The sequence below is a fragment of the Podarcis melisellensis genome, assembly GCF_964234715.1.
Source record: "Podarcis melisellensis genome assembly, chromosome: Z".
Lineage (NCBI taxonomy): Eukaryota > Metazoa > Chordata > Lepidosauria > Squamata > Lacertidae > Podarcis > Podarcis melisellensis.
The window spans coordinates 4,683,025-4,701,840 of record NC_138547.1 but is presented as its reverse complement, the minus strand read 5'-3'; the positions used below and the strand labels follow the sequence as shown (position 1 = coordinate 4,701,840).

Below are 18,816 nucleotides of genomic sequence, written 5' to 3'. Positions count from 1 at the left end.
CTACTGGCAGGGACACAATTGCTCCCAGACTGTGGCCTCTGCAGCTCAGCCAGCTGGTCCCGCTTTAAAACCACAGTTGGGCCTTTGAAGCTCGGCGCCTGCAGGAGCCACAACACACAACAGACCAGGAACAAATTACAGGCAGTGCCACAACCATAAGCCAGAGAGAGAGAGAGATGGAGAGAGAGAGATGGTGCTATATTTATGATTTTCCTCTGCTACATATTTCTTCTCTTTAATCTAAGCAAAGGGCTGCAATATAAAACACAGGAATCTGATGGGTGGGATAGAATAGGTATTCCTGCAGCAGCAATCCAAGAAGAAGGGCCTTGAACGCATAAAGTTGCCTTTGATTACCGAGTGCATGGAGCTCAGTACAGCCTACAGTATTGACTGGCAGTGGCTGTCGAGGGTTCAGCCAGGTTTCTTTTCCAGTGGCACCTAGAGTTGTCAAGGACTGAACCTGGGACCTTCCGCATACGAAGCATACATTATATCACTTAGCTATGGTTCAAATGAGTTATACAAAACCAGGAAGCTGTCTTACTGGTCTTTCTAGCTGAATGCTATCTAAAGCAGAAGTTTGGCACTTCAGATGTTGCTGAACTACAATTCCCATCAGTCCTAGCAAGCATGGCCAATGGTGAGGAATGATGGGAGCTGTAGTTCAGTGCCATCTGTAGGGGGTAACGGTTCCATACCTGGGCTATGGTGACTGCCAGCGGCTCTCAATAATTTCAGACAGATCTTACCAGGAGATGCTAGGGATTGAACATTTTTTTGAATAGGGATTGAATTTTTTTTTTGCTTTATTCCCCCCCCCCAAAAAAAAAACCCTAGGTGCACCGTATGGTCCGGTGCGCCCTATGGAGCGAAAAATATGGTAAGTCTTTCCTGGCCCTAACTGGAAGTGCCAGGGATTGAATATAGGACATTGTGCCAAGCAGATACTCTGCCCTGAGCCCATCAAAATATGTAAGTAGCCTTATTCTTCTACTGGTCATAGATAGATACTTGGTTTTTCTAATCATACCCACTAGAAGAGGAATGAAGGATCATGCTTACAATGAATCAGACCAATGGACTGTCTACTTTCCAAGGTCTCAAGCAGAAGTCATTCCCAGCTTTGCTGTTACTAGAAATCTTTTTTTTATTTTTAAACTGGAGGCTGCAGAGTTTCAACTTGGGACCTTCTACATCAGGGGTGGGAAACCCTCCAACTGTTAGTAGACCACAATTCTTAACATCCATGACCACTGGTCATGCTTGTTTAGGCTCAAAGAAAGTGGAGCCGAACGGCATCTGTAGGGACAGACGTTCCCCATTTCTGTCCTACGTGAGAGCTGCTGAGCTATTCAACAGGAAGCAGTTCAAAAATAAAACTGACAATATAATAATGCATTCATAAAAATCAATCGTACAACCGCACTTGGAACATTTTCCGGACATAGCCGGAATACGGCAGTCAGAAGCAGTGTCAACTTTCCTAAAAATAGCTCAAAAACTTCATATTTCTCTTATTTTTGAGATTTCAACAACTTTGGACGAAAAAGCTCATCAACCGGCTATTTCACTTTTTGAAATATAGCAACCCAGGAAAGGTGCAGAAAAGGGCAAACCAAATTGATCAGGGGGCAGGCAAACTCCAATAACAGAAAAGGTTGATGTTATTGGATTTCAATCCAGTTAGGGCGTTGTAAACTACTGCATGCAGTTCCTGCTTATCGAACACAATGAATTCCCTGGAAATCATTTCTTAAGTGAGCATCTGCACAATGAGTTGATGATTTCCATTGATTCCTATGGGGAAATTTCTAATTCGTTTCTGACCATGGAATTGTGACCCCCAAAAGCCCCGCAAACCCAAAGAAAATCCTGGGGAAAATGTTTTCTAATTTGTCCAACGGCTCCCCTTACCTCCCTCCCTCTGTTCATCAGCCAACCAACAAAAGGCAGACAAAGAAGTTAAAAAAAAAACCTATCTAACTGAATCTGTGGTGTATGTAGCAAGATTTGAGTACTAATTCCTTGTGATTGGATAAGTGACTTTTTGCATAGCTAAATTTAGGGATGCGGGTGGTGCTGTGGGTTAAACCACAGAGCCTAGGGCTTGCCGATCAGAAGGTCAGCGGTTTGAATCCCCACGACAGGGTGAGCTCCCGTTGCTCGGTCCCAGCTCCTGCCAACCTAGCAGTTCGAAAGCACGTCAAAGTGCAAGTAGATAAATAGGTACCACTCTGGCAGGAAGATACACGGCGTTTCCATGCCCTCCTCTGGTTCGCCAGAAGCAGCTTAGTCATGCTGGCCACATGACCCGGAAGCTGTATGCCGGCTCCCTCAGCCAGTAAAGCGAGATGAGTGCCACAACCTCAGAGTCGTCCGGGACTGGACCTAATGGTCAGGGGTCCCCTTACCTTTACCTAACTTTTTGCATAGCTAACACCTGGGGCTGGTCGTTCCCTGCCTTCAGAACAAGCTGCAACCTCTGGACCATATTCAAGGGCAGCCCCAAATAGAGTGTATTAAAGTAGTCCAGGAGGTTCAGAAATGGCTGTAGCTGGTAAATCTTCCTAAGCTGAATGTAAGAACTCCTTGACATACAGGTGGCAGAAGGACCCAAAACTATACCAACACAAAGGCTACAATGGAGTTTGGGGCAGGAGGGGGAGGTGGAAAAGAGAGGGAAGGGGGGGAGGCATTTTGACTGAACAAGCGCAACATTCTTTTTCTAATGACATAATTGGTAAGGAAATGGAAATTTTCCACAGTGATATTTCTAGACAGAAAACTAATTGAGTAAAAATAATACAGCCTGGCTTTCATACTCTCAGGCCAGTGGCAATCAGTAGAGGCCAGCTGTGTTTTCTTAAGTACAAAAGGGACCTACGTTTCTTACTCAAGAGCATGTCTGGAAGGGTCTTGTGGGGATCGGGGCAAGAGGTGGAAAGAGAATAACAGCCACAAACAGTGTTCCATCTTCCACCATACCTCTCACCAAAGGTTCAAGAAGGTGGCACTTAACTATTATTGTTTGCCGTGTAACTCCATCTGCAGAGCATTGAGACCCAAGGTGAGGCACCTCGCTGGGGAGAGCATCCCATCAGCAGGGGGCCACAACTGAAAAGGCCCTCCAGAAAAGCAACAAAGAAGAACAAGAGGGGGGAGAGAAAGAGGTGGGCTATAAAAAAAATGAAAAACTGCAAAAAAGTTGAAACAGGGCTCCACCACTGAGCAAAGAATGACTGTAAAATATGGCTTCTAGGACAGGCCACAGAAGTTGAGTAGCCCACAGCTGGTCTCACCAAAGGCACCACAGGTTACTCCTTGTGGTCACATGGGAATGAGATGACTATGTCAGAGGCTGTGAGGCTAAACAGCAGTTGGTCAGTTTGGTGGTTTCGAACATGCACACAAATGTGGGCTTTACAGCTTTTATGTCTGTGGTTCCCCCTCAGGCCCACGGGGAACTAGACTTTTCTCTCTTGAGTAAGTGCCTGGCATCACAATCTAGCAAAGATCCTGACAACGGATTTTAAAACAGGGATCATTTCCACGTGGGCACACGGTTTCATCTGGGCAGGCTGGCATCACTCAATGTTTACATTCCCTGCTAGACAGCTGCACACCGATTTGATCCGAATCTGTCTGGGAAATAATCCAATTTCCCCCTTTCATTCCCAGTGACAGAAGGAAACCACAATGGTTAGCTTTAATTTACTCGTCTCTTGGTGGCGTTTCCCACCATGCATTTTGAGGACAAAATACTGTACAGGGTGGGGTGGGGGTGGGGGGTTATTGCAGGCTGCCAAGTTCAAGATTGGAAGCCTTAAAGGAATTTGTAAAAATATGAAGTTCTCTCCAGGGCAACCTTGTGAGGACCCAATGCTAGTGGTGGCTAGAGCCAGAGGCAAAAGTGGGAGGAGCAATAAATGCAAACTTTATCTTTGGAAGATGCCCAGAGTGGCTGCAGGAACCCAGTCAGAGGGGTGGTATATAAACAAATCATCATCAGTGTACAGCGGCTTGTACAATTGGGTAGTTTGTACACACACTGCTCCGTGTCTTCCGTTCAGACAAGGACACATTCTAGCCAGGCAGAAACACTTGGGGTGTGAAACAGGGTTAGTACTGGGTTGTGTGGCCTGGGGAATGTTCCAAGGGCCGGCAAAAGAGGATTGAGGGGCCATATTTAGTCCCTGGGCCTGCGCTTCCCACTCCTGGAAGGTAGGACTTGAATACAAGCCAGAGTCAGGATGAATGAACAGCAAGGATCTGAGGGTGAAAGATGACTCAAGGCTCTATAAGTCAAGATCAGAAGCCATCCTAGAAGGTAGGGCTAGAGGGAAAGGCAGGAACAAAATCAACACCAGAAATGCAAGACACACCAGAGGTCAGGCATATTTTGTTGCTCGAGCAAGTTTCAGCTGCAGCAGGAAACCCTTTATTCTCCTTCCTGCCCAGAAGGATTTAGTGGCCACCCTGACTGGGTGGAGACAGTCCAGATCTGGAAGGTTCTTTGCTGAGAAGCAGCCCCCTTCAGTTCAGAGAATTACCACATGAGGCAGCTGCTGGCTGCAAGGATGCAGTTATGCACATCACTACATGGGTCTGTTGCCAGCAGTTTCTGACAATGGCTCGTCTAGACAAACTGCAATTAGTATTAGCCATGTTTAGGATTCAGATGACATACTAAACTGTGATTAACTGAAATATGAAGAATAAGTAAAAGGAAGGGGGTGCTGCAGCTCATTCTCATTATGCTCAGCTATGGTTTAGCATGATGTCCAAATGCAGCCATTGTCTTTGGCACTAGCTGAAGTTTTCACTCAGCAAAGACCCATAGAGAACAATCCTAATGTTTAAACTCTGTTAGGCTAAACACACAGCTTCTGCAGTTATAGCTAGTGATGAACAGAACCAGCAAAAGGAATTCCATTTTCTGAGCCCAATTCAGACTTCATCTGGTACCTTTTGTGCTGTTGTTCCTTCAATATCTTCATTTTTGTTATTATTAAAAGTGATAGGTATCTTTGGGCATACATGCTCCACACATGGTCACACTGCATCGTGAGTTTTGGAGTCTTTAAATCTACATATAACAATTTCCTGTTCAGCCACATGTACATTTTTACAACTGTATCTTGTACACTTCAGGGAACTGCTGCTCTGATAAGACATTTTCAGATCCAGAAAGGTGGCTTTCCTGGACAGCCACAGCCATAAAAGCTACTGTGAACAAACAAATCATTATCATGCCATGGGGTCAAGGAGAAATGAGCAAAATGCTCTGCAAGACATTTACCTGATCACCAACTTTTCCTGGTCGCCCTGGATTCCCTGGTTCACCCTGAATCAAGACAAGAGAGAAGACCAGTGTAGGATTACTACTTGCCATTCATGTGACACTTAAAATTTTGCAAAGTGTTTTTCAAACTTATTACTGTGACAAACAGGTTTGCTCATGAACGTAGAGTTCAAATAAGAATTCTTTATTCACTAGACTCTCTGCTTCCCAACTGCAGTCTTTCCCAACCTGGTGCCTTCCAAATTTTGTTGGGCTATAACTCCCACCACCCCAGGTCATAGGCCATGCTGACTGGGGCTGAAGCGTGATGTACTCTAAAACATCCCAACTCTTTAAAACAGTCATGGCTTCCCTAAAAAATCCTGGGAGCTGTAGTTTGCCAAGGGTGCTGAGAGCTCTTAGGAGGTGCCTCACAGAGCTAACGACTCTCAGCACTCTGAGAATCTTGGTATAAAGTGCTATAATAAACATACAGTGCAGATGCGGCCTGTGTTGACTGAGGGCCATTTTACTCTTGGCACAGATAGGTTCCTTCCAGTTTACTGGAAGTCCGCACAGCGTAACAAATGAGAAGGCATGCCTTTACACAGTGGTGAAAAACCCGGGTGGCGCTGTGGTCTAAACCACTGAGCCTAGGGCTTGCTGATCAGAAGGTCAGCGGTTCAAATCCCCACGACGGGGTGAGCTCCCATTGCTCGGTCCCAGCTCCTGTCAACCTAGCAGTTCAAAAGCACATCAAAGTGCAAGTAGATAAATAGGTACCGCTCCAGCGGGAAGGTAAAAGGCGTTCCGTGCGTTGCTCTGGTTTCGCCAGAAGTGGCTTAGTCATGCTGGCCACATGACCCGGAAAAACTGTCTGTGGACAAAGGTCAGCTCCCTCAGCCAGTAAAGTGAGATGAGCACCGCAACCCCAGAGTCATTCACGACTAGACTTAACTGTCAGGGGTCCTTTACCTTTAGGGACCCTTATCAAGCCATATCCCTCATTAGCCCTGATCCATGCCCTCTTGAATTGACATGGCTTGGCTGGAATGCCACTGAACTATGGTAATGCCTAGCTTCCCCAGATAGAAGACTGAGAAGTTGGGTGTGGCTGAAGATAAATTGGACTCTTGAGTGGCTGGAATGTAGTCTATTATACAAAGGTAAGAATCTCTTCCAGTGCTCTGCCCACCCTTGGTTCATGTGACACCCAGCACTCTCATGTGGCCCCTGGAAGGTTCCCCAGAAGGGAATGTGGCCCCTCGGGCTGAAAGAGATTCTCTACTCTTGTCTTTGCAAAACTATGGTGGACAAATGCCAGGGATCCACTTCAAACTGTAAGTATAACATGGATAAAGGACACCCTTCCTCTCTTCACACACTACAGTTTTCACCACAACACAATAATGTGACACAGGCTCAATTCAGAAACCACAGCAAACCATGGTTTGAGTTTCCAAACATACAGAGAAACCTGCTTTACTGTTCTGGTTTCCCATTATGGTGCTACAGCCTCGGGAAGCAAAGCAAAGATTGTAACTCTGGTTTGCCATTTCAGACTTCCTACAGAGGCTGGTTTATAAACACACTCTAAGCCACAATTGCTCAGTTTGGAGGCCATGGTTTGTCAACGCAGACAACTTACAGTGGTACCTCGGGTTACGTACACTTCAGGTTACATACGCTTCAGGTTACACACTCCACTAAGCCAGAAATGGTGCTTCAGGTTAAGAACTTTGCTTCAGGATAGGAACAGAAATCGGGCTCTGGCGGCGCAGCAGCAGCAGGAGGCCCCATTAGCTAAAATAGTGCTTCAGGTTAAGAACAGTTTCAGGTTAAGTACGGACCTCCGGAACAAATTAAGTACTTAACCCGAGGTACCACTGTATTAAGACCACAGTTAAGCTCCCTTAACCATGGCTTGATGTGATCTCTGAACTGAGCCATGAAGCACAGAGGAGCACTAAGACTCAGCAGAGCCTAGGTCTTCTGTGCAGGTCCAGTATTGCTCCTATATTCAGTACAGCACCTAGCACCTAGCGCTAACCAAAAAAAAATATTAAAGAGTAGCAGAGATTTAACCAAGCTGCAAATATGCTGAAAATCGTGCAAAGGGCATGGTTGCCTGGCAGAAAAGCATCCAATTAGCACAGCATTTACACAGGATGTGGCAGTGGGGGCGAGGGGGGGGGGGAGTCTTATGGCAACAGCAGCTGCATTCTCTCGGGTTCCATGCCCCATGATTACAGAAAGGCTGCTTGGGATGCCTTGCTGTTCTTCAGTTTCAAGAGTTACATTTTTTTATCTCTGGAAGGAATCGGACGGGGAGAGAAGCATGCCCTAGAACTATTTTGGGGGGAGGGGGGGAGAGAGAGAGATGGAGAAAATCCAAAACAGATTGATGGAAAGAAAAAGGATGGTGGTGGGAAGGGAAGACATTTTAAAATGGTTAATAATAAAACTCTGTGGCTTCCAAAAATATGCACCATCATTCTTTCTGCCACAGAAACCACCATGAGTAGGAATTTCCAGAGCAAGAAATAATAGTAAAAAAAAAGGCCATTTGAAGCAACTTTCAAATGCACAGCACGTTGAAACTTAAGCAGTAGGGTTCCCTGGATTTTAACACCACATTTTACCCAAATGCCTCCCTTCTTGTGTCTAAAACAAAGCCATCTTTACCTTTAAGCCATCAGGGCCTGGTTTGCCTGGAAATCCTTTCCTGCCAAGTGGACCCTGAAAAATGACGCACACAAACAAGTGAAGAAAACACTGTCAGGAGCAGAAGCAAGAGGCACAGGAATCAGTAAGAACATGATTGCTTTATCTGTAAGTTGGTTTGGACTATGTAAGGTAACATCCATGCCACACACTTCTTCTCCCAAAGAATCATGGGGATTGTAGCTTTGTGAGGGGTAAAATACAGTGCCCTGGGGAAAACCATATGTGTTAAATGTGCTTGAATCCCATGGATTTGACTTATGAATATGACTTAAGGATACATTTTTTGGGGAGGGGGAGCAACTAATAAATGTAAATCACCATCATCATGTGGGCTAGAACCTCCACAGCTGCCTCAGCCTGAGTTGGAGAGAATTCAAGATGGTGGTGCCAGTGGAAACCAGGTCACCAAATTCGACCAAATTAGTCAGCATGCCCTTAAAGAAGCCTTTGTGTAACCTGTCAGACCAGTCAGGAACTGGGAGAAGGTTGCAAAAACAAGATGGCTTGACTCTGAAGGGAATTCAGCTCCTGCCCCATGAAGGTTTATGGATTAATTAAAATAATTCAGTCCCTGCTTTCTGTATGTGCTGACCCTCAAGCCAATCTAACCATTAGTTATGAAATACATTAAAATGGTGTGTGTGTGTATGCAGATACACACACACACACACACACACAAATATATATACCCACCCACACCCAGTTTTTTAAATAATATATATATATTCATATATTCATTACAAACAAAGCAACAATGAACAAAAAATGAGGAGCAACTGAAATAGTTTCACTGAAATAACAGGACCTTGACCAAGTATCTAAAAGCAAGCAGGGGACAAGCCAAGTGCATATTCTGGTTACTAAAACAGGGCTGTCAGTTACCTTTAAAAAAAAAAAAGGTGGGCGTGGAAGCAGAGATTCAAACCTGTTCAGAGCGCAGAGGTGAGCAAAATGCACTCTGCACATGCTCAGAGCACTCTTTTTATTATTATTCAACATGTTTGAAGTGTGAACCATTCAAAATATATTCTGGGTTCAAAGCCATGGGGATAAGGGGGTGGGGGAAGGAATGGTTGAAATTAAGCCCTGGTTAGAAACTAGCTGTGACAGAAAAGTTTGTTTGCTGATCAGGTTGGGTCACCAAGTGTTTGTTTTTTCCCCTGCCAGCAAACGGTTGACTGGCAACAGCGTTTGATTGGTCAGAGTTCCGGAGGGAGGGATATGATTGGTTTGGAGAGGTTAGACAGGTTTCAGGTTGGAAGAAAGGGTGAAGGGGTTCTGAGGGGGAAAGGAGATACACTCTGAGGAGACTATCCATAGGGAGAGGACAGAGCCTCGCAGCTGGGATAAGGAGACCAGGCTGAGGGTCTGGGAAAGGTGTCCAGACAGGAGTATGCTGGGAGGGCTGAGTCTGAACCAGGAGAAACAGATCCTATGGGATTTCAGGCTCCCTGAGGGGTCAGTCTAGCCAGAAGGGGAGAATTATTCTAGGTACCAAAGACTCCCAATCCAGTGATAAGGGGAGAGGAGGTCCCCTGGGTCTGTAATACCATTTATAATATCTCAGGTGTGGGATTGTTAAGAGAGGGGGTAACTGAGGAAAAATGCCCTTCACTCATGAAACGAAGGATTAAGCTGTGAGGGAAGTGGTATAGTGTTGAAAGTATTGTATTATCTAAGTGACAGACACTGATTTGAACATTTTACCATTTCTTTGGGAAACCTGAATATTTATCTACCTGAAGTGTACCAACTGATGTTTAGTAACTGAAGTTTAAGAAGAGTTGTACCTACAATATTGTGTTTAAGCCTGAGACATTGTGTTTAGGCCTGAGACATCTTAACTTACTTACAAGTAAGTAAGTAAGTAAGTTAAATTCTACCCGAAAGAACTCATTTCCTGGCCCACTTTGTGTCATAAACTTCCTTTGTTTAATAAAACTTTTTGTGTTCGTTTGATTAATTCTGCCTGAGACTCTAAATCAATACGTTTTCCCTCACACAAGTCCCTCACTAGATAATCTGGGGTAAATTATAGAAATTTGTATAATTGGTGTACCGTTAGGTGGTCGCACTAAATGTAATTGAGGGCTGGCCCAACAGCGCCAGGGTGAGAAAGTGCTGTTGCGCTGTCTCACTCGCAAAGCAAAATAAAAATTTTTAAAACTCCCCACACCCACCCACAACAACGACAACCCTCTTTATCTCTCTTACCTCTGCCCCTGGGATGCCAGGTGGTCCCACTGGTCCTTCATCACCCTGGATCACAAAAGGAAAATGGGAGACAGGTCAAAACAGGGCTGTCACCCAGTTAGGCAGTTAATTCATAAAATGGGTTTTATTTAGTTCATTAGTATGTTGCAGGAGAGCAAAGTCAAGTAATTGTTCTATAAGGAAAAGGCATCTTCCCTCTGGGTTTTATCCAATGCTAGTCCTACTCAAGAGTTGACCTATTGAAAGTAATGAACATGATGGACTTAAATCCATTAATTTCAGTGATCCTACTCTGAGTAGAACTGAGTTGGCTTACAACACTTTATTAGTTTTAAAAGATGCAAGCACCACCTGGTGCAACTACTGCAAAGTATTTTCCTGGAAGCAGCAAGCAGTACATCAGAAAAGGATCTCAGGATTGCCATGAGTCATCAAGGCGGTTTGGCTACAAATTAAACAAGAAAGGCAAATGCAAATTTAAGCTGCATTAATCAAAGTGGAATGAGGTCAAAGGAAGGCTAGGAAGATGGTCAGCAGGAAAGAAAGTCCTGTGAGGAAGGGCAGAAGGAACAGAAGAGGCTTCCAGCCCACCAATAGTGCACATGCCATTTATGGTGGACTAAAGGGCTCTGTCTCCCTTTTAAAAAACCAAAGTGGACTTTGCAGTTTGGAAAGCAATGGGAAAATTAATTGAAAAGTGCAGGATGAATGAATGGTTAATGGAAATGCATATAAACAGCCCAGAAGAAAATCAGTGGGAAAGCAGGATGAATGCTCACTGTTGTATAACTGCCCCACAAATCAGGAAATAATCCTCTATAAAGACTAAATATAATTTAACCTCCAAGTCAGCTTTGTGCAAGTGAATCAGGATGACTGCTCAATAAATATTTCATTTATTGCATTTATGTCCCACCTTTATTCAAAGAGCTCAAGGTGACATACATGGTTCTCCCATTTCCAGTTTTGACTTCACAATTACCCTGCAATTGGGCTGAGAGGCACTGATTGGCCCAAGGTCCCCCAGTGAGTTTCCTGGCTGAACCCCTGACTCCCAATGTCCTAGTCTGGCCCTCTAACCTCTATTCCACCACCGCCCCCAGATTAGTGGGTCTGGAGGGACCCTGAGGGGGAGATAGGGGGAGACATGGCAGCTCTCTTGCAAAATATGTAGGGCTGCTACTTATAGGAGGTCCATGGCTTGTTCTCTACAGCCTCAGAGAGCAGAACTTGATCCTAATGGGTTACAGGATGGGTTGGACTGAACATAAGGAGACACTTATTGTTCACGAGGGCAGTTTGGCAATGGACCCTAGTTGCCAGAGTGGTGAAGGTCTCTCTCTACCTCTCTTCAAGCAGAAGCTGGCTAGGGAGAGCCACCTGTCAGATTTCTTGCATCAAGCAGAATTGGAAGGTGGCTGGACTAGATGATCTACAAGACTGTATAACTCTATGAAAGAAAGGAAGTTTGCTTAAAGCAGGAAAGGTGTCTGAAGCCATGGCCAAGCCAGTGCCTTCCAGTAGATTTGGACTGCACAGCATGGCCAAAGACATGTCAGCATCTCCTGCTCCTCTCTTACCTCTTGGCCAGGTAGTCCCCTGGGGCCAGGTAACCCACGTGCTCCTGGTTTTCCCTGCAACAGACAAGGGGGAGAGTGGGGAAGGCTGAGAAAAAACACACAAGCTTCCAAGGGCTCATCGAAACACAGAGTGAAAGCTGCCTTCCAGTGCGTGTTGCCACAGGACAGCATCCAACATCAATTCTGTTGCAGATTGAGAGGGGAGAGAGACCAAGAGAGAAAAAAGAAATCTGTTCCAGCTCTCTTGGAGCCATCTCAACACAAACAAGCCCTAAAAACCAGAGCTTTGGCCATGACTATCTGCAGGGATCTCCAGGATTTTTCCTCTTCCTCTCCTTACCCAGCCATTCTTTCTTTGGTTCTTTCATATGCACTGGCACTTGCCAAGAAAAATGCAAAGCCTGTTCATTTCAGCACCACTCACCTTAATGCCTTCGGGGCCATTTTGTCCTGGTGGGCCAATGTCACCTGGAAAGCCCTAGAGAGCATCAGACAGAAATGGTGTTAAAACAGCAAGGTCAGTAAAGCTTCACACACCAGGTATTGGGAGGAGAGAGCTAGCCTGTTACCTGCTGAAATAAACCAGGCTCATTGTAGTGTAGCAAGACCAGCACCAAAAACTTTTTTGTTGGTCAACTCTTGTTTTGCTATGTACCTATATACTTAAGCCTAGACTGGAGAGGGGTTGTGTATATAATGTTGATTTTATTTTGTGGTTGCCAAATTGTTGATTTTTTGCTTCTTCTATAGGTTGAGGGAACACAGAAACTAGGTCCAGTTTTATAGCTAGATATAAAGGCTTATTCAGTGGAGTGACCAAAACACTCTCAAACCATAGTGCCTTAAGTGGCTGCATGCAGCTACTATACAGTACATACGTACAAACATTATTTTATTTGTATGCCACCTTTCCAGGATTCAAACCATGCTCAAGGCTGCTTACAACATGGAAAAACACATAACTGCAACATAACAAAGTAGACATAAATAATAAATAAAACACATCAAAAATACACAACCAGGCTGATCCATTTCCACATAAATCATTAGATCTTAAAACAGAGATACAAAAAATAATAATATCAGTAGCAACAAAAACCAGAAAACAATACCCCACTCTAAGAGTCTGTTCATCAGCCTCAGCTCTTGCAGCTGGAGTCAGTTGGGGCCCTGTCCTCCCAGGCCAGGTGGGAAAAGGCCAGCAAGGCAGGGAGCAGATTTTCCTGCTTACAGTAGGTCTGAACCCAGTAACTAAGCAAAATAATGTCTGTTCTTTTGGTTCTTTTGCCTATCGTATCATGCCTAAAATCTGAGGCACTGTATAAATAATAACTTGCGGGCACTGGAGAGCAGGCTGATTCGGATTGGGACTTGGGGATTGTGGGGAGTTGCTCCCAACTGTGGTCTCAATTTGGTCAGGGGAGGGACATGCCTGCTAATTGGGGAAGAACTGCGGCTCAGTGGTAGAGCACCTTCTCTGCATGGAGCAGGTCCAGGTTCCATCCCAGCATCTCCAGGTAGAACCAGTCAGTGTGGACAATGCTGAAGTTGATGGACCAAGGATCTGACTCAGTATAAGGGAACTGTTAATCTTCCCATTTGCATGTGATGGGAAGAACATTCCATTGGATCAAACAGCGAGTGAGGAGCCCCAATCCAAATGGTTTAAAAACCCAAGCCTACTAGCAACACACACCACAGACCCCATCCAGACCATGCGCCCTACATCCACTTGCAATCTACTTCAGAAATCTGCTAATTGCATGAACAATATCTTATCCCGGAGAATATAAGAGCTTGGAGAAGAGAAGACTGAGAAGTGATAGGATAGCCATCTTCAAATATCTCAAGCGCTGTCTCATAGAAGATGGAGCAAGCTTGTTCTCCCCTGCTCTGGAGGGTAGGGCCTGAACCAATGGATTCAAGTTACAAGAATGGAGATTCCGACTAAACATTAAGAAATAACTTTCTGACAGTAAGAGCTCTTCCACAGTGGAACAGTCTCCTTTCGAAGGCTGTAGACTCTCCTTCCTTGGAAGTTTTTAAGCAGAGGTTGGATGGCCGCCTGTCAGAGATGCTTTGGTTGATATTCCTGTATTGCAGGGGGTTGAACTAGATGACCCTTGGGGTCCCTTCCAGCCCAATAATTCTATGAATGTGTTGTTTGTTCCTTAGCATAAATCAATCCTTCTTTGTCATGAAAACTTTCCCCTTTCTTTCAGCTAAAGATGTGCTTATGTCAGCAAATGTTTCCTTGGCACGACACAGCAAAGGCAGTCCCCATTCAATTCTTTCCGCATTTAGAGTCAGCAGCTAGTCATGTTTTCTTGAACAAATAAATCAAAGCATTGCAAGCTTGACCAAGAAGGGGGGGGGGGAGCAGACTTGGCATTGCAAATGGAGAGGTGACGACATGCTCATTAGCTGGAGCACTTGACGTTTAACACCAACCCCATTTTTCGCCCACAATCCATTCAACTAAGGAAACAAAGAAAGCCACAGTCCAAGCCAATATTAACAAAGAGAAAGATTATCAAGTGATACCACTCAATGGAGAGCTGTTCCAGACCCAGCAAAATACCAGAACGTTGACTGGGGGGCGGGGGAGCTGGTGGTGTGAGCCAATATTTTAAACCATTCTCCAATGATGCATACGTCTTTTTAAAAGAGCTGGTGCTGACCTTTAAAGCCCTAAATGGCTTTGGCCCTGTATACCTGAAGGAGCGTCTCCACCCCCATTGTTCAGCCTGGACACTGAGATCCAGCACTGATGTTACAGGGAACCAGGCAGAGGGCCATCTTGGTAGTGGTGCCCTCCCTGGAACACCCTCCCATCAGATATCAAGGAGATAAAGAATTACACAATTTTTAGAAGGCATCTGAAGGCAGCCCTGTATAGGGAAATTTTTAAGTATTGATGTTTTATTATATTTTTATGTGTGTTGGAAGCCACCCAGAGTGGCTGGGGCAACCCAGCCAGATGGGCAGGGCATAAATAAAAAAATGATGATGATGATGATGTACCAAGAACTCAGCCAGAATCAGAGCAGAGGTCCATGTAGTTCAACATTCTGCTTCCCACAGTGGCCTTAAACATGCTTCCAGAAAGGCAACAAGCAGTGTCCAACTTTCTTTGTCTCTCTCTCTCACACACACACACACAGCCAGTGTGTGCCCTCCCATCCCACTGGCAACCCAGTGCCATTCTGCCTTCTCTGAATGTGGAAGACTCATAACTGTTAACAGATCTGCCCTCCGTCAATTACAAACTGGTCCAGGCTAATGACAGCTCAGTCCTCCATTAATTACAATGCCACAAAGCCATCAGAAGTCCTCTTCTGGATCATGCCAAGGGCCCATCTAGTTCAGCATCCTTTTCTTGCAGCAGCTAACCACACCTGTGATTCCCAGCAACTGGTATTCAAAGGCATCAGTGGTAGTTGGTATCCATTGGGATTGGTGGGGCAGAAGGCAGGGGCACTAACATCAGGTGCAGCCAGAGCCAATGACAGACAAGCCTACTGATTCGGGTTTTGTCCCCATCCTCCTCCCTGTTGAGTCCTACAAAGGGAACATTGAGACTAAGGTGGTGGTGGAGGAGGAGGAGGAGGAGGTTGGCAGCCTTGGCCACCCCTTGGCTGGGGGCACTGCCCCATTTGCCCTTACGAACTAACCTCCACGAAGAGGCATACTGCCTCCAACAGTGGACAGACTCCACTAACCCAGAAATAGTACTTCGGGTTAAGAACTTTGCTTCAGGATGAGAACAGAAATTGTGCGGTGGCAGCGGGAGGCCCCATTAGCTAAAGTGGTGCCTCGGGTTAAGAACAGTTTCACATTAAGAAGGGACCTCCAGAACGAATTAAGTTCTTAACCTGAGGTACCACTATATATTACTGGAGCAGTGCAAGAGGTAGCCAAGGGAGGGGGAGCAACTTTGCACCAGCAACCACATTGCAAAAATTACCAAAGGACCTGGGCTTAAATTAGCCTTCTTCAGGAAGATAGGTGGTGCTCTTTAAATATTTAGTGTTTCATCCTGTTCCTTATATAAAAGAATGATGGACACTACTCAACCACTGCTTTGTCACATACATGAACAAGAGGAACTGTAGTAAACTTCACAGAACAGCCATTCCGAAAAATATAATTCATTGAAACTAATCCAGAACCTCACCACAAGCTTTTAAGACTCATATTTTGACTATGGCACAAACTGTTTTGATGCATCCAATTTCATAATATAAACCATTTTTCTTTTAAACCTATCCATGTTCTGCCTTTCCTCTCTGACATGTTTATAGGATGCTAGTTCAGCCACCAAGACCGTGTCCCGTTACTTAAATAGCCTTTATTTATTTTAACCCTGTTGGCTTTCTGATGGATTTCTAGTATCTGCCAAAGACTATTCCTGATACAAACATATTAATAACTGAGGGCTGACCAATATGGTGGGGAGCTTTCCTGGATGAACTCCTTTCTTTATTTTCCTTCTTTTCCTCTCATTTCAGCCAAATGAGTCCCTATAACCAAAAAATATGACCCAGCTGCTTCAAGTGATGAGGGTGCTCCACTAGACTCCTGAGTTATGTCCCGTCTGTTACAGCAAACCCAAAAGGGAGTCTCGGGGCATGAGCATTATGCCGATTACAAAAAGACATCAATGGGCAAAGCAGGCCTGGACCTACGAAAGCTTATGCCACAAGAAATCTACTAGTCTTTTGAAGATGATACCAGACTCCATTTTGCCCACTCAGCCCTAAACAGTGGGGCAGAGGCTCACTGTGACAGCTCCAAAAGCCACGCCCCCAAGCTGTGGGAGCTGGTGCCTATTGGGACTGGTAGAATGGGAAGCATGAAGACCAACAGCAAGTAGAGCCAATGACAGGCAGAGGCTGCCTAATTCTGGTTTTGTCACCATAATCCTCCCACCTAAGTTATACAAGGTTAACACAGAGGCTATGAAGGAGGAAGCTGATAGGAAGTTCCACCATACTAGACTGGATGCATGTAAGAAGTAGGCAGGTGTGGGCTGGCTGAGTGTGGGGTGAGGTTGATGGGGGACAGTCCCATTTGCCCCATTGAGATAGCCTTCCCAGCTCCCAGGAAGGGTCCAAACTTGCAGGCAGCTGTGTTGATCCATTTTGGATTCCCACAGGCATCTGGTTGGCCACTTTGAGAACAGGAAGCTGGACTGGATGGGCCCTTGATCCAGCAGGGCTCTTCTTACATTCATTTTACTTGCATTTTTAAAAAATGTAATAAGCAAGGGGGTGGGGTTCAGAGAAGTGGATGAATTTTAAGGAAGGAAGGAAGACCAGCTTAGGATAGAATGCAGTTTAAGAAGAAACCAACTAAAAAAATGGCAATAGGTCTCCAAAGGAAGAAGCAATCTTGAACTCATACCTCAGGGCCAGGTGATCCTGGAATTCCAACTGCACCTTTGTCACCAATCTTCCCCTGCAAAAAACCAGAAGGGGAACAATGATTCAAGAGAGGGCTTTTTAAGATTGAGGCAGTCAACCTGGGTGCTCACCTATTGAAATGCTCCTAAATAAAACATAAAACCAATATACCCTTCCACCTAGAAAACTAGCAGGTCAGGACTAGGTTTGCTTTCTACCTGGGCTTACCAAGAAAATATTTTTTTCACGAGGACACATTCAATCACCTTTTCTTTTCTTACATTTACATCCCACCTTTCTTCTCCCCAGTAATCCAGCCTTCCCCAATCTTGGGTCCCTAGATGTTGTTGCACTACAAACCCCAACACCCTCATCCATGACCAATGATCAGGGATGATGGGAGCTGTAATCCTGAAACAACTGGGGACAAGGTTGCTCTTGCCATTACACTGGTTCTGAGTAGTAGACTACTGGCAGGAGCCTTTATGGGTCAAAATGGAAACAGGAGCAGTTACTTACAGCAGGTCCTGGCTTTCCTCGGGCACCTGGCATCCCAGGTGAACCTTGGCTACCCTGAAAAACAGAAGAGAAGCTTCTAGAGGACAGCCCCAGGCAAGAATGTGAAACAGTCAGGTAAGCATGACAACTCACTACAAATTGGGGCCAACGCAATATGTTTTGGCACCCGAGAACCAAAAAATTGTGTCCGCACCCCCAGCCAAGGAAGAAAGGGTGAGTGAAGATCTACATCGAGAACATGGGAGAGAATCAAATCAATCTTACCCAACGGTTGAAGTGGGAATCAGAGGCTGTAAAAGCATCAGTACCAAATCACTAAAAATTGGTTGGTAAAAAAATCCTTCGTCCAAAGGACTGTCTGAACAATTCCATTTTTAAAAGACATCTAAAAGAAAATAGGGGCAATTCCTGCCAAATATGCATGTTCCACAGGACATGACCTGCCATGTTAAAAGCTCCCCTGCCCAAAATAAATGTCCCATCAGAGGATCTCATTGATTAAGGTGAAACATTAATGTAATTATTATTAATCATGAAGATAATCTGCTTATTTGTATGCATGCTACTTTTTCATAAAATTGTGTCATAAGTGGCTCACAACAACACATCAAACAATAAACAAAACAGTTCAGAAATAATAATTAATACCCATTTTACAAATAGCACGCACACAGATGAGTCATGGCAGTCTAACAGCTTTGACTTGAAGAGAAGCTAATTTTAGTAATTCGATAAAAAAATCCAAGAAGTTTTAATTTGAAGGAAAGTGGGTTTGGAGTGCAATAATTTCACTCAAGGGCGGGTGGTGGGTGGGAATCAGGCGCAGCAATGCCTCAAGATTTATACTTAAAATCAGTTACCTTGTCTCCTTGGAATCCAACATCTCCTGGCACACCAGGCACTCCTTGATCACCCTGAACACACACCACCAAAGAAAGTTACAACAGACATCATATCAGGGATAAAACACATGCCCAGGTTAATGGAAAAGAACTTGGTTTTACTGGAGCAGCAGAAATGTCATTTTTCAGGCTTGTTCAAGGCAGGATTGGTGGCAAAAAACCCCAGAGCAAAACAGGAATTCTGA

At 44.9% G+C, this 18,816-nt stretch overlaps 1 protein-coding gene across 1 annotated transcript in view; it reads right to left on the bottom strand.

The window, feature by feature from the left end:
• COL27A1 (collagen type XXVII alpha 1 chain) overlaps nucleotides 1–18,816 on the bottom strand; it is a 248,382-nt gene that overhangs the window by 105,221 nt on the left and 124,345 nt on the right. Inside the window, exons 17-24 of the mRNA XM_081897734.1 lie at nucleotides 18,590–18,643; nucleotides 17,730–17,783; nucleotides 17,212–17,265; nucleotides 12,230–12,283; nucleotides 11,806–11,859; nucleotides 10,226–10,270; nucleotides 7,970–8,023; nucleotides 5,303–5,347 (exon numbers count right to left, since the gene is read on the bottom strand). Coding sequence (XP_081753860.1) covers nucleotides 5,303–5,347; nucleotides 7,970–8,023; nucleotides 10,226–10,270; nucleotides 11,806–11,859; nucleotides 12,230–12,283; nucleotides 17,212–17,265; nucleotides 17,730–17,783; nucleotides 18,590–18,643 — 414 coding nt within the window. The remainder of the gene's footprint in view (nucleotides 1–5,302; nucleotides 5,348–7,969; nucleotides 8,024–10,225; nucleotides 10,271–11,805; nucleotides 11,860–12,229; nucleotides 12,284–17,211; nucleotides 17,266–17,729; nucleotides 17,784–18,589; nucleotides 18,644–18,816) is intronic.